The 15,569-nt window shown below is 34.2% G+C and overlaps 3 protein-coding genes across 3 annotated transcripts in view; 2 read left to right on the plus strand and 1 right to left on the minus strand.

The window, feature by feature from the left end:
* The window catches only part of LOC130640988 (transcription initiation factor TFIID subunit 5-like), a 105,540-nt gene that overhangs the window by 49,609 nt on the left and 40,362 nt on the right, over positions 1–15,569 (minus strand). The window lies entirely within an intron of this gene.
* LOC130640992 (polyhomeotic-like protein 1) lies at positions 1,337–8,784 on the plus strand. Its single transcript, XM_057447615.1, has 6 exons — positions 1,337–1,572; positions 6,041–6,152; positions 6,336–6,601; positions 6,695–6,776; positions 7,262–7,427; positions 8,226–8,784. Exons 1-6 carry the CDS (start codon positions 1,366–1,368, stop codon positions 8,431–8,433), a joined length of 1,041 nt encoding a protein of 346 aa, XP_057303598.1. The 5' UTR covers positions 1,337–1,365; the 3' UTR covers positions 8,434–8,784.
* Positions 9,380–14,973, plus strand: LOC130640989 (E3 ubiquitin-protein ligase DZIP3-like). The gene is made up of 4 exons (XM_057447613.1): positions 9,380–10,454; positions 12,337–12,401; positions 12,905–13,193; positions 13,421–14,973. The coding sequence occupies exons 1-4, from the start codon at positions 9,476–9,478 to the stop codon at positions 13,444–13,446; spliced, it is 1,359 nt and encodes a 452-aa protein (XP_057303596.1). The 5' UTR covers positions 9,380–9,475; the 3' UTR covers positions 13,447–14,973.

Below are 15,569 nucleotides of genomic sequence, written 5' to 3' on the forward strand. Positions count from 1 at the left end.
CATTTGTCCAAAGTTAGGCCAGGCCTGTCAATAGATGGTCCATCCTGATTGCAAACGCACCGACACGTCTTTTGACGGGCCAGTCCTGCGTCCAAAGTTGGGCCGGTGTCAGTTGGGTCAGAACATAACCACTGATCTACGGCACCATAGCGGAGACAAAAAGGAGGGTAAAATTCTATTTAACAGCCAATTTGCCGTTAACTGAGACGAAAACTGTTTGTCAATTCAGCAGCGCACATGCCCAAAAATAGGGTTCTAAATAAATTGAACAAATTATCATATCTTATTTTGGAATTTGGTGTAAATGCTTTCCTTTTTATAGCTATAGCTCAGCTAGCTAGCTATATACAAAAAAGAAAGGAAAAACAACGTTCCATTAAATTAAATAGTAGCATACGATAAAAAACATAGCATACGTTTTACTAATAAATATTGGATTTATCATCACCTGATTCGACGCTTCCGTATCGTTCATTACCTCTAGTTTTGGCTTGAAAGAAAATTCATTTGATGACAATTCGTTTTCTGTTGATTTCTCTTCTTGTTTTGATTCAATTTCTTTTGCACCTGCGTTATCTTCTGAGTTCATCATGTCGATTTGATAAATCTAACTTTATTATACACAAATTAAAAACGACTGCTGATGACACAGTAATTAGAACATTAATAGTTAATGAGCGGATTTTGCAAACACAGCAAATACCCTCAAGTTCTCACGCTTCCTTCTCCACCATTTTTTTCGTGGATACCGTGTTAGGCAGTAATCTGTTCAGAAAAGCAACGCCGCCGTGCAATTTTTAGAAAAAGTTATCTAAGGTTTCAACAAACTATCTAATGTTTTAGATAATCAAAACACACATTTTAGAAGGGCATTAGTCGGTATTTAAGTATGTGTAAAGAATATCACCGTGTTAAAAATACTTTTTTTTTAAGTTAATCTTACATCATCAGGTTAATAAAACTGTTGATTACATTATAAGCTTGTTGGTTATCAAAATAGAGCAAAACTAAATAAACTGATAGACCAATCGATTTGTTCCCCCGAGAGACAAAGTTGGTGTTGGGTGGTTAAATTTCTTCCGGAGAAATCTGTAAGAAACTCTCCCAATCTTTGTAACAATTTGTTTAGAATATAAGTTATTCTTTTATTATTAATCAGTCAATGGCCTCCAATTGACAAAATGAACAATAATTACAGTTTAGAGATACAACCCTCCTTGGTTAAGTTACCGTGGAAAATCAGTTGTCCCCTGGCGACATACTTGCATTAGGTTTAGCGGTTCCTTTTCTGATTATAGTATAGATGACAATTTGGTTATTTTAGAATCATGTAACGCTATACACGAAACAACATTCTAATCAAAAATGGCTATTTCACTTGTGCAGGAACCAAATTGGACAAACCCTTTGGAGCATTTATCTTCTCATGCAAATGTAAACAGTGATCTAACGATTAAGAATAGAAACGATTTGGTTTGTTTAAAACATAAAGTAAAAAATGGTAGCAAGTTTGCCCTGCTAATACATATTATTGATGGCTTTGTGGTAGAAGAAAGCAATGTTCCTTTCAAGGTTAGCTACAGCTAGCAGCTACTATTTTGTTTTTCGAATGTATTTCAAAGTTTGCCACCTTAAACAGCAACTTTTTAAACAATATATATAAAAAAATATATCAGTTATAGCTACTGTTGCTACTTAGTTGCAACACAATTCAGCAAACTGTCCACTAGCAACTATTCCAATTTTTGACTAGAATTGTTTAGGTTTTGGAAATGCTGTTCTGCTGCTGTTCTGGATTCATTTCGCTATTTTTTTTTGTCATGCGTGTTTACTATCTCTAACTATCCACCCTTTTTTTACTCAAGTCTCTAATTTTGAAAGATATACACCCTGTCAGTTGTTTTCAAGAGGACCAAATGCATTACATCATCCATATAGGCGGGTCTAGAGTGTTTAAAGCTCCCATTTGTGGTCAGAAGTCCTTTTGAAATGTCTGCCCAACTAGGCAATAGGTCCAACCTACATCCTCTTGGACATGAGTAGAGCACTGTACTGACTGAGCTACCATGTACTATGTAATTTTTTTTGTTACACTAAATATAAAGGGCACATAATAACCTTGTTGGCAATTTTTTTAAAGGGCCCTATTTTATTGTAAAAACTAAAAGATATAAATAAAGAAACGTTATCCTGAAAATTTTATTGAAAATTCAAGATCAGAACATGTTTAAGTTATGAACTAATATAGCAAACTCACCCTAATTTCTCTCCAGCTACAGAGCCGCCATTGCAATTCATTCCTAGATTCACACAATTATAAATGCACAACATGTCATAACCCAAAATCAGCAAGGGAGAACGTTCCATCCTATATAATGCTTTTTATTTATATTATGTTTTCGGAATTTCCCTTTTTTATGTATAAAAATAATTTATCTCCATAGTTCTATAACTATCTTTAAATTCTCACTTTGGGCACTCTCTGTGTGATGTTTGTCAAAAATTATGCAATAAACCTAGCCATACATTTTAATATATTTCATATTAGTGGCCATGAAGCAAAGAGATTAACTTTGATTTCTTTTTGTTGTTTTGTTTTGCCTCTGATTTATTGATTTCCAAAAGTAATTTAGCAAACTCTGTCTCAGTGCTCATAAAAGGTAAAGCTGTCTGTTTACCTACGGCCAAAAACAGCAGGAGTGATCAAGGAAATCCTAAATATGGCGATTGAAAAACAACAACAAAAATCTTAAGAAATTAATGTATACCATTATTTATAGTTCTAGTAACTTTTAGATCCTTAAATTTTTAGGAAAATCATAACTCATCCTGGACTTTGAAAGAAATCAAAAAAATGTACATCTATGTTAATTGTTGTTGTGATTTTCTATGATCAGGAGTTACTCGATTTTTAAATTACATTTTGAGTAATTTGAGCTTTGGGTATTTACTGTTGTGTGATAATTAACAATCTGCAAATTCAAATGCCATCTTTGCAAAACAGTTCACAAAGAAAATGTTAAAATTTTAAATCCAGCTTTTTATCAATCATTTGTATTACCTATTTAAATAATGGTTGATGCAACAAAAAAACCATTAACAAGGAATCAAGGCAAAGTAACCTACGGATGTTCTCAGACCACAGCTTCCAGAAGGTATCTTTTCTACAGTCTTTGAACTGCACGCTTTTTGACAATTTAACCAGGGTGAAACCAATGAGAAGCCATTTATCTCCAAAGTTTCTGCCAGAGCCAACATCAGTAAACAATCATTTTGTAATGGATCTAGATTTTGCTGAATTTCTTATTTTTTCCTTAGCCATCTTTGAATTCTCTTTTTAGGTCATGTAATTAGGTTAAAATTTGAGAAACTAGACGTTATATAAACTTATGATAACAAAACAACTAAAGGCTCCCATGTTTCTTACCAAACTGTGTGATTACTGACTTCATTTAATCGTGGCTTTTTAATAGGCTCCAGGCACTTCTGCCTTTTATCTTCCTCCTTTGCAGTACACAGTTTTCCATGACTGTTAATCAGCTGCATTCGCCTTATAATAAATTTTTTATGCAGTATTGGCCTAATCAATTCATGGAAAATTTACGGATGTAAAAGTATAGGAAGTTGCTTAGACTCTTGGCTCTTATAAATAAGCATAGTTTTAAAGTACTTTAATTTGTAAAAACATGGTAAAAGTTTCCTCACTAAAACTTTCGCAAATAACATAAACTTTAATAATAATAATAATAATAAAAATAAAAATAAAAATAACAATAACAATAGCAATAATAATAAATATTTTTAGTGGCATGCCCAGAAAGATGGCTTTGCTTTTAGACAGCAATTACAATTCTTTCCGCCAGGGGCCACTGGAAACTTTGTTCTTTAAGCATTATATTTTGCCAATCACCAAAAGTTAACCTCGAACATTTTGGTTTAACCTCAAAACATTACCTTTTATTATTTGTACATAAAATTTATAACTAAAATTATTATTTAAAAAATTATTTAGAACTAAAAATCAGGTTTTTTGCAAAAGACTTAAAATTAATTACAAGAATATAACTTTTTGAATAAGTTTTTTGCATATTCTTAAGGTAAACATATTTTTGAAACTTTGAACTTTTGTTATAGTCTTTATACTAACTTCTTTCAATTATGTAATCATACAAATGAGTGCCGTATATTTTTTATTTTTGCATAGCTCACAATAAAATCAGATGTTTTATTAATAAAACACGTTTCGTCCAAATTTTTAACATTTGTGCCTTGATTACCTGCCTCTTTGTGGTCACAACTGCTTAAATTAAAAATCTACATTTTTTTTATCCTAGATTAGTTTAGTTCCTAAATTAGTTCAGCAACTCATCACAAATAAGAAATAGTTAAGCGAAAAAATTTTGTTGCCTGAACCAAACACAGCATGACTGAATACTAAAAAAAACCTTAAGCCTGGTGTCTGCATAATACATCAAATTGTGTGTATCGACATAGGAGGAGGACCCAACCCTTCACCGTGTCCACAGCTTTAGGAACCTGTTAACGAGTTCTTTTCACATTGAAATTCACTAACCTACATCCTGAAATAGGTCAAAGAAACTTCTGGAATACTCAGACTGTATTTTCCAGGATGTAACCTGCTGGTTATAATGTTGATTTTAACGATTTCCAATGTGGTGCAGGTTATAATGTTGTGTGGGTTATATTGTGGTGCAGGTTTTATGTGGTGTAGGTTATAATGTGGTGCGGGTTATAATGTGGTGCGGGTTATAATGTGGTGCAGGTTATAATGTGGTGCGGGTTAAAATATGGTGTGGTTTTATGTGGTGTGGGTTATAATGTGGTGCGGGTTTTATGTGGTGCGGGTTATAATGTGGTGCGGGTTATAATGTGGTGCGGGTTATAATGTGGTGCAGGTTATAATGTGGTGTGGGTTATAATATGGTGCGGTTTTATGTAGTGTGGGTTATAATGTGGTGCTGGTTTTATGTGGTGTGGGTTATAATGTGGTGCGGGTTTTATGTGGTGTGGGTGATGTGGTGCGGGTTTTATGTGGTGTAGGTTATAATGTGGTGTGGGTTATAATGTGGTGCATGTTATAATGTGTTGCGGGTTTTATGTGGTGTGGGTTATAATGTGGTGCGGGTTATAATGTGGTGCGGGTTTTATGTGTTGTGGGTTATAATGTGGTGCAGGTTATAATGTGGTTCGGGTTTTATGTGGTGTGGGTTATAATGTGGTACAAGTTATAATGTGGTACAAGTTATATGATAAGTTTTTTTTTTCAAAAGTTAATACACTTAATAATGTCAGGAAGTTAAGGTTTCTTTGAAAAAATTTTTGCATACATTCTCTGATTAACAAGATTCAGGTAAGTAAAAACACCCTGATTAAAATTTTATGCAAGTTACACAAAGGTGCGGGCTATTAAATGGTCTGGGGTTCGTAGCTAACCTAAAAGCTTGGTTGCAGGTTATATGATGTGCAGGTTATATGCTGGAAAATACGGTACATTACTTTTTGAAAATGGGTTTTATTTCTATCACACCTTAAAGGGTCATCAACCATATATTTCAGAAGATCAACCAAGATGTGATTACAAGGATTGAAATACTGGTTTACATATTTTATCCTACCTTGGTGCCCACCACTAATAGAAAACTAAAAGGCGTAGGAGGCCCAGTGACATGACAGACAAAAAACAGCACAGAGCAGGTACAGCACAACGCATGAAAGGACAAACATTTGTTAGTTGAAATTAAATAAATGAGTGGGAGTGAGTGACGGAGATGAGTCAGATAGATAATAAAAAAATTAAATATGTTATGTGTAAGATATTTTTTAAATTTGGGGGTCCTTTTAACTCAGTTTTTAAAGAAAATCGTTTTACATCTCTCTGATTTTCACAATGATTAAGCTTCTGGTTATTTTATTTATAATTTTAAAGATATTTTAAAAATTTATAGGAGCAACATTTTGGTCAATATTAACTAAATTGTTTGGTATATTTACAGTATATTTACCTCTAATTCTCTTCCAGGATGCAGAAATTGAAAGTGAAGTTTGTGACGCACCAAAAGTTTCTACCTCAGTGTCAAATGGCAACCATAATATCACTTCGGAAGAACAAAAAGAAAATGACGTTATAAATGGTAAAACAATTTTGTGTCAATTTTTTGTGTGGCTGTCATGGACTCCATTTAGAAAACATCGAGTTTGGGTTTATAGTAAATCTATGTACCATGTTAATTCTATATTTTTATTTTTTCTTGGAACGAAAATCTCAGAATAGTTTTAGTGTGAAAAAGGGTACGAATATGGTCTTTCTTTTATAGCTTCCCTAAACTCCTACCCAGAGGATAAAGATGAACTGATGTCACTGCTACCAACAAAATGTAAATATTGTGGTGGAGGTTTGCCCGAACAAAGGGCAATGTGGGGAAAAAGATTCTGCAGTGTGTCCTGTGGAAAGAAATATAGTGTGACCTGTTCCCAAAGAGTTCGCAGAGCTTTGCAAAGAAGAACAGTTGGTCGAGGTGGAAAACATAGGACGGAAGAATTTCTACGTTCTCCTGCGAAGCGGGGGAGAGGGAGAGGACGCGTAAGTACCTACAGAGTTTAAAATTTTTTTAAATCCTGTTTTTGTTTATTTTGTTATCTTGATTGAAAACACACCTGATGATTTTTGACACAGGGGCGTCGCTCTTCAACTCCTGGGCGTATAACGCAGCATTCTCCAACCCTTCCGGAAACACCGAACAGATCGTCAGAATTTGGTTAGTTTTTTTTAAAGATTTTTTTTTGAAACTTTTTTGAATTAAGCTGAGCACAGTACACGAATAAGGAAGCTGGGTATAGATTTGTTAACATCGTTTAAGATGTTTCTACTGGAAATTTTTGTGAGAACTAAATGTTGTAAAACTAAATAAAAAGAAATGGATTTAATGAAGAAAAAAATGAGTTGCATACCCGTCACAAATTTTGCATTTTTCGCGGATTTTAACCAAATTTTGAATTTAAAAACCTGCTAAATATGCTCAAAGAAAACAATGGTAACAAGTTTTCGAAAGAACTTTGATTAAAGTTAAGAAAAGGAGAAAATGACGTGAAATTTGTCAGTAAATATGCACAAGTACTATACTAAAAAGAAAAAAACTTTTTTAAGAAGTCGTTTTACAGTTTAAAACCCTCCTTCTGAGAAGAGAGCGAAATATAACTGACTTCCTAACATAAACAGGTGAATGTCTGTTTTTGTTTGTAGATTCTTCGGACCTGCACTTTACATTTCCTCCGCGATTCCCACTTGGCTTTGGTCTTGACACACATGATATTGAAAATGAGCTCTACGATGGTGTGGAGCCTATCACTAACTTCTCCTTCGTGCCCATCGTTACGTGGACAATTTCACAGGTTGTTGAATATATCAGGTATTGTGAATTTATCAATAGGTACTTTACGAAACAAGAACGGGGACTATCTTCTACGGCGTTGTCAATAACTTTTCATGAAAGCCCGTCATATAAAAAACGCACCAAAAATTGATTACGAAATATTAAACAAAAGCGACAACGTGAAATAAAATCAAAACAAATATGGCTACTGTCAGAAATGGCGAAAAATATGAAAATGACGAAGAACCTGACAACAAGCCGTTAAAAACTCGAAATTTAAAAAAAACTATTCTCTTTTTCTATCTTTTATCAGTATTATTTCTGTATGACTTTTTTATTTGTTAGAATATTCGATGTCCAACAACCTCAAAATGGTTTTTTTATTATTTGAAGGGAGAACGACAACTTTTTTGGGGGACTTACCCTAATCTGCGGATGAGCAATGAAAAAAATAATAACTTTTTCTCCGTCGTAGATGGCTTGTCCGTGTTTCGTAAGGTTACTAATATCTTTATGGTGACTGAATATGTCAGCTAGTGTCAGCTTGTTGGGTTATTTCCCTGTGTTCGTTTAGTAAACATGGCCTGATTTTCACAGTGAACTTTTGGACTTTTTGGATTAGTATTTTAATCGCCCAATTTAAGTTCTTACCTTTAAAAAGATCGATAATTAAAATTTCTAGTTTAATCTATCTATCAAATGTAATCCTTGCCCTCCCCCGTGTTTGTTTAATAGTTGACATTTAATATTTTCGACTGCCTTTTGTGCAAACCGATTGTTATTCTTTCCTATTTCTCTGAAACTAGGCCTTGTATTTATATACGTATGTTTCAGCTCAATTCCTGGTTGTTCATCTTGTTCCCGGGTTTTTGAAGAAGAAGAGATTGACGGACAGGCTTTGTTGTTGTTAAAAATCGAACACATGATTCATACGATGAACCTGAAACTGGGACCAGCATTGAAAATCGCTGCAAACTTACGAGCGATAAAATTAGAGTATGGAATACAAACTCGGTCGAAGTATTTAAGTTCCCCGGTATGATTCGTTTAAATAGACCCACGTGTTTTAAACGCTTGTCGACAGTTTTTGTGGAGCGCGTGAATGAAATTTTTGTGTTTATACGAAACGGGATACGTGCACTTTTATAAGAAACCTACTAATAAATGACCTCAACACCAGACCACCCAAACTTGGGTGTAGTTATCGGTCTGGTACTTTTTAAGAGGGTCTGTGCAAAGAATTATCCATATTAAAGAGGTGTTCTTGTTAGGTTTCTTATAAAACGCGGGTGTTCCCAAAGAATTGTATATATTGTAAATCGATTGCTTATTTCATAGAATGTAAATAATTCTCTATTTTTTAGAATTCTTAAAAAGAATATTCCTAAAATCATTTTTGACTGTTTCACTCCTTTAATTTTGTTGAAAGCAATATTTCTTTAACGAGTCTACGGGAACAATGTATATTAAGGAAATTTATTTCTGCGGGAGTTAATTTTCGCGAATTTTAGCGCTACGAATGAACGCTAACCTGTTTCAAATTTTCATTTTCTTTGTCTGTTTATTGTCTCTTGTATTCCCGCTATTACGAGCATAATATCTCATGTTTGACTCCATTTTAAAAAAATTGTTGTTTTTTTCGTTTGAAAAAAAGCGTATGATAAGATGATAACAGAAACTTGTTTTATGTTATCTGTTTTTACTAATGTTGGAAAAAGCAATTTAAAGCTTCATTGCTTATTAGTTACGTTTGGCTTCCCGCATTATACTTATAGGAAGTATGTAGGTCAGCAAAATTAAGGTTAGCAAAGCTAGCAGGTGACTGGAAACTTTGATATGTTGACCCTGGGGCATATTTATTCATAATAAATTGTAACATGCATGTAACAGCAGGAAGACGAAAAGACGAAGTGCGTTTAGCTTACAGCATGTCTCTCTATCACAAACCTTTGTTTCTCCTTAAAAAGTTGATGACGCAATTTGTTTAGATAGGATTTTTTTATTTAGTAATTGGCCTCTGCGGAGGAGGTTGTATCAAAACAAAATTATTTTGAAGGCCGTTCAGTGGTTTCGTTAGCTGCAAGATGGCGTTTTGGTTTAAAAAAAGGAAAAGAGATCGGATAAAAAAGATCGTCGCTCAACATGAGAACTGGCTTCGTTTTGTTACGTTGATTATACATGCAGGAACAGCTGTTTTGAGAGATATCTTTCACTGTCAAGGTTCGAAACCAACCAACCCGGAATTGTTATATATAGACTTAAAGATATACAAGAATAAATTAAGCAAAGACCTTTTTAAAGACGAATATAAACTTGTATTTCCAAAGTCAAAGAAGAGTGATTCTCAAGAATTTGACATAGCTTTGTTGAAGAAACTTATTCGTATATGTACGACAATTGCAAAGCCGAAAACCGGCTGGGATGCAAAAGACCTAAAAGAAAATGATCATACAACTTCGGCAGACATTGTTCGTCTACATGAATGGCGAAACGAGACAATGCACACTACGGGACGAATGTCAACCAAAATCTTCAACAAAAAATGGGAGCTGGCAATGAATGTTTTAAGAAGACTTGGTTATAACGTCAAAGAGGTTCAAGGACTGAAACGTGGAAATCTAGACGAGATGGAGTATTTTAAGGTCGCGCTTATACAAGCCCAACTGGAGGATTGGAAAGATTGTCTCGATATGTGTGAGAACGAAATAGGTAACTTATCGGATACTGTTGGAAACAATACTGCACGTATCGATCAAAACAGAGATTCCATTGCGTTGGCACAAAAACAAGAGCAGAGACTTTCAGCTGACTTGACAGCAGAAATTAACTTGAGACAGCAATCCCATGAAAAGCTTGCACGCGACATGCAAAAGTTGAAAACAAGTCTTGTTTTTCAAGATAAAATTACAGCGTTGGAACAAAAGTTTGAAGAACTCCTCGAAAAACAGAAATTGATGCACATAGAAAATTTAACAAGCCCGCTCTCAAGTTTTTCTCAAGGCGTAACAAAGAAAAACACTGAAGCTTGTATTCCTGCCCCACTCATCGCTAGAAAAATATACAGTAAGTTTTGACCTTTTTTTATATAAAAACAAGTTTATAATAAAATATGAGGCTTAGTTAAAGTGTGCTTGTTTATTATGTATGAAAAAAACGTTGCATTACACTTTTGTGAAATTTTAAGAAACGAAGCTGAAACAATGTGGCCAGCAATTCAGAAAAGCTGTCAGGAAACTTAAAAATTGCATTTTGTTGTGTCGTCCACTATCTACTTTATTCGGAGAAACTTTCGCAAGTCCGAAAACTTGTGAAATTTTTTGGATAAATTTTAGCGAATCTACAAATTAAAAATTTTTCGCGAGATAAACTTTCGCGAAATCTGAAATTGGAAAGTTTTGGAGAGATAAACTTTCTTATATGGTCTATATTTCTTATGATAGAAAATTGTTTAACGATGTAAATTTCTTTCTAATGGTACGTAAAACTTCTATTTACAAATTGGGTTCATCGTCAAAATCACAAAACAGATCAAACACATATCTAGGCTCGTCTTCTTCCGGCTCCCACGTATCGGCTTCATCATCTTCTTTGCCAGTAACTCGGTTATAAGCCATGCATACATTTGAAATGTCATCGCTTTTGTTTATTTCCAAGTTTATTCCAATCTCGTTCCCAGCGCCAGTTGTCTCTTTTTTTAAATTTTAGTGGATAAACTTTCGCGAATTGACAATTTAGAAAGTTTGTACTGAATAAAATTTCGCGAATGGCCATTTTTGAAAGTTTCGCGAGACAATATTTCGCGAAAAAGGCCAAAAAACGTGAAATTTTCTCTCGCAAAAGTTTCTCCAAATAAAGTAACTGGAAATTAAACTTGCTTTGAAGATTTTCGTTTTTGTTACCAAAATATTTTGATGCGCAAGCCGGAAAAATTTATATTTTATTCCTGAAAAACTCAGGAGAAATAAAAAAAAAAGGCTGGCCGCGTTAAGGTATTTCCAACTCCTAACTCGTTTGTTATAAATTGACAGAACTTGCCGAAGCATTTTACGAATACGAAACTGTGACAGGTCTCCATTAATTTTTGAAATTACAAAAAAACGTTCATGCTCCGAACCAAAGAATGTTTCGTAAAAAAAGTAACTTTCCATGTTTTAAAACGTATCTAAGATTTATTCGCCTCTGCTTAAAAATTCGTATAAATTTTAACTAGAAGCCACGTCATGAATAAAGAACGAAAACATAGAGTAGTCCTGGGGAGCAGTCAAATAACAAAATATTTTGTTTAATAAACACATGTGCGCAGTTATTCTTTATGAGATAAAATCTTAACAACCAATTAATGGGATTATGTCTCGAGGCAGATGCAGCACGCACAATGTAACCTTACTATCAGGTTTCGTTGTTGTACTAAAAAAGGAGACTTTGGAAGGAGTCTGGTGTAGAAGTTGTCGTTATAAAAAGCTGACTCATTAAGATTAGTTTACAGAATGTTTTGCGAACGAAACAAGAATTCTAAGAAAGCTTATGTAAATAAATGAGACAAAAAATATTAAGTAGCTGTCGCTGATTTTGGCAGACAATTAACTTTTAAGATTTATGTTGCGCAAGAGCCAAAATTCGCGGTCTCCTTCATAATTTAACCTGTGAATATAAAAGTTTCTGAAAATACATGATTTTTCATAGCTGTCTAACCAGACGCTTTTTAACAAGTCTGTGTACTGGAATTTGGCGGCTTAACGCCCTTGGCTTTGATTAAAAAAATTAAATTATTATCCTGGGCGTTTATTCGTTGCACGATTGATTATTCGGTGCAGTTTTGTTTTGGCAACCTTGTTCCCAGTATTTTACGGAAAATAAATCAACCATGTACGATACTCTAATCTTTAGACCACACACATTTTATCAAACTAATTAAAAATTGACAAGTGGATTTTTTTTTCTTCAGTGCACGAATCCACGAATTCATTATTTAAAAGTTCATCTAATCTAGCAGAGTGGACAGATAAAAAGGTAATGTAAAAATATTTCAAATTGAAAATAATTAACTAACAATTGTGTGATTTGAGATTTAAAATGTATAAAGTTTCGAAACCGCATTTTGAAATATGTCATTTTGTTTTGTCTAGTTTCGGCTTCTTTAAACTTAAGTAGAGAGGTTTGAAACAGGTGTTCTTATATCAACATAAAATTAGTGTCCTCTTGAGGACAACAATCATTTTCTCCCCTTCTTGTGAAATTGGGGAGACTTTGAAAGTAGCACTCCTAGATTGCCAGAAAACGCGATGGAATTTATTAAAATGAATTAAACAGAGGTTTTAAAGTTGGTTTTTTTAAGAAAATATATTGACACCCTCATAATTATTGGCCCTACCCACCCTTAAATGTTCTTATATAAAAAGCTATATTCTCACATCCAGAAAAATAATACGGTTTATTATAGAAGCTACATTCTTACGTCCAGGAAGAAAAGAATACAGTGTTTTATAAAAAAACTACATTCTTACTATTTTTAGCGACGGAAAGGGTCCACTAGTAGCTTGGAAAGTAGCACCTCTTTTCAAGGAGTCAGAAAAAGATCGTTTTGCTCAAGTAGTTCCAATTTGTTACGTTCTGCAAGCATGAAGAGTCTTCACAATGTAGTCGCTGCGACATCACACTCGAATGCGTCTTGCTCGTCGCTGAATATGGAAGCAGACCACTACAGCTCTATTCTGTATCCTGATGTTACAGTTCAAAACGAAGATAATAATAATGGGTGTCTGTGTGGTTGTTATCGCCGTCAAAAAAAGAAAAGGAGAAAAGGTAAACATGGCGTTCTTGTTTAAAAGTACTTTTGAGGTTTTATCTCAAAGAGCTCTGGTGACTAGAATGGTGACTAGAATAAAGACCCTATCGAATGAAAACTGATACATTCTCAGATTACTCCAACCTCGTTCCCAGGCTTCCAAATGCATGCCAGAAAATATGCCCTGGGGACGAGATGAGATTTCTCATACTTGTTCAGTATCAAATATTTTTTTTATCTCTAGGTGACATGTATGAAAAGCTGATGTAGTAAAATTGGCGTGTCAACAATAGTAGCCTAGGTAACATTTTTTGTGATGACGTATGTATAAAAAAGTATTTGGTTTGTTCGCTTAAAAAGAATGTAAATAGCATGTAAATATATATTTTAAAAACGTTGACACGAGCCTAACCTTGTTATCAAGTTGTGATTAGCTATGTTTGTTAAAAGACAAAGCATGTAAATACATTTTGCACATGCTTATACGAGGCTTGCCTCGCTATTATGTTCTGATGACGTCATATGTGTAAAATTTTGTGTTGAGATTGAAAGGCCGTGCTCGTTTTTAGAGCATAGCCGCCTTTATTTTTAAGGGGATGATTTTTTTTAAGGGACTGAATTTTTCGCTTTTTGTTTATATGTGATCATCACGCATTCTAAAAAACGAAAAAGAAACTTCGATGACGAGATTGGGTGGGATAATATTGGCTTTCAATAATCTCCCATTTTTGTAGTAACACGGGTATGTTGGAGTATAAATATGCTCCTTTATTTTTGATGTACAGTTGATATTTTTGGTTTATTTTTCGAAAATGCTGTCAAAGTTTTTAGGTTTAGAAACAAAAAACGTATAAACGCCTATCCGGCCGCCCAAGATTAAACTTTGTAAGCAAGTCTCTTTTTGACGATCTTTCTTTATCGAGAAGATATGGGGACATAAAATAGTGACATTTTATAGTCAGCGATGTTTATTTTTTTATACCTTGTCAGATATGTACATTTGTAACATATGCATTATTTTGTAGATAAATACGTAAATACACTTCTTATTTCCACTTTGACTCTCACTAGAAAGCACAGATGGTATTATTAGATCCAGTCCCTTTATCAGTGTGACTTTAGCCTTTAGATCTTCAAAATCCTTGAGTACATTCTGGAAGAACAGGAGACTTCCTTATAGGAAAAAGCTTGTAGACTTCGTATCAACTGGCTCTGTCGTGCCGCTTAACATGACACGGCCTATCTCGACTGTGGAAAACCCAAATTATTGTTAAAGCTACTTTCTTGGAAATCTTGGCGGAATTCTGTTCTCCCAGGTTGGCTGTACTTTAATAAAACGATACGCCGAACCGAGGTTTTGTTTTAGGAAGAGGAGGAGGGTAATAAAGATAGCATTTCCGTGAACTTCTCTTGAAGAATGTGACAAAGCTGCAAAGAATCTTACACAAATGACAGTTTCTTAGTATCAAAATATTAAACTTATTTTATTCGAAATAAAAGGTTGGCACGCCAAACACAACATGTTGTGCAAGCTAATGAGTTTGCAATTTCATTAAAAACTAACGTTAATTTTTTTTTCAGAATAAAAGAGATAGAGAAATGTTCCTTCTGGCACAGTCGACGTCGACCAAAGGGAAATTCCCTATAATGCCAATAACCAACACAAAATAATATGAAATCTATATAATAATACGCCAGTTCCGTGTGTCTGTCTGTCACTTTTGCAAAGTGGATTACATTCTTCAAAATTTTCTTTAACAAATTCTATAAAACATCGCCTATAAAATTGTTCTGTAATTTACCAAACCTTACCGATAAAATAGTATTGACGTCAAAGGAAAGTTAATTAAGATTAGTGAAGCCATTACAATGCACTTAAAACTTTGAGGCCAAATAACTTTGAAACGAGGTGGTGACGTCGATGTTTTTTCACCGCGTGGGTAACTAGGGACAACCTGGGACCAATTTGGGTAAGTTTTTCAAACCTGGGTCCCCGAATCCGTTTCGGAATGGACGGTTTGATGACGTCATCAAAAAACCTCTAAACCTTGATATCTTTGCAACCGTTTGTCAAAGATACATGATCATATACATTTTCTTGATCAGCATTTCAAGATCTATACGATGAAGGCAACAGGTATACAAATTTCTAAAAAAATATATTTATTTTGTATTTGCACTGCTGACGTCAGCAAAAAAACTAAAACAACCTGTTTTTCCATTGTCCTTCTGCCTAAGTGGATTACTCCGCGGGATTTATCAACTAGTCTATATAATAATACGCTAAGTGTATCTGTCTGTGTGTCTGTGACAGGCAAAGTGGATGTGTTCATTTTCCTTTGATGTTGCCGAAAAATGCATGTCTAATATGCTAAAAGTTCTGACATTACGGC

Source organism: Hydractinia symbiolongicarpus, chromosome 4 (genome assembly GCF_029227915.1).
Source record: "Hydractinia symbiolongicarpus strain clone_291-10 chromosome 4, HSymV2.1, whole genome shotgun sequence".
In the NCBI taxonomy this organism is placed as follows: domain Eukaryota; kingdom Metazoa; phylum Cnidaria; class Hydrozoa; order Anthoathecata; family Hydractiniidae; genus Hydractinia; species Hydractinia symbiolongicarpus.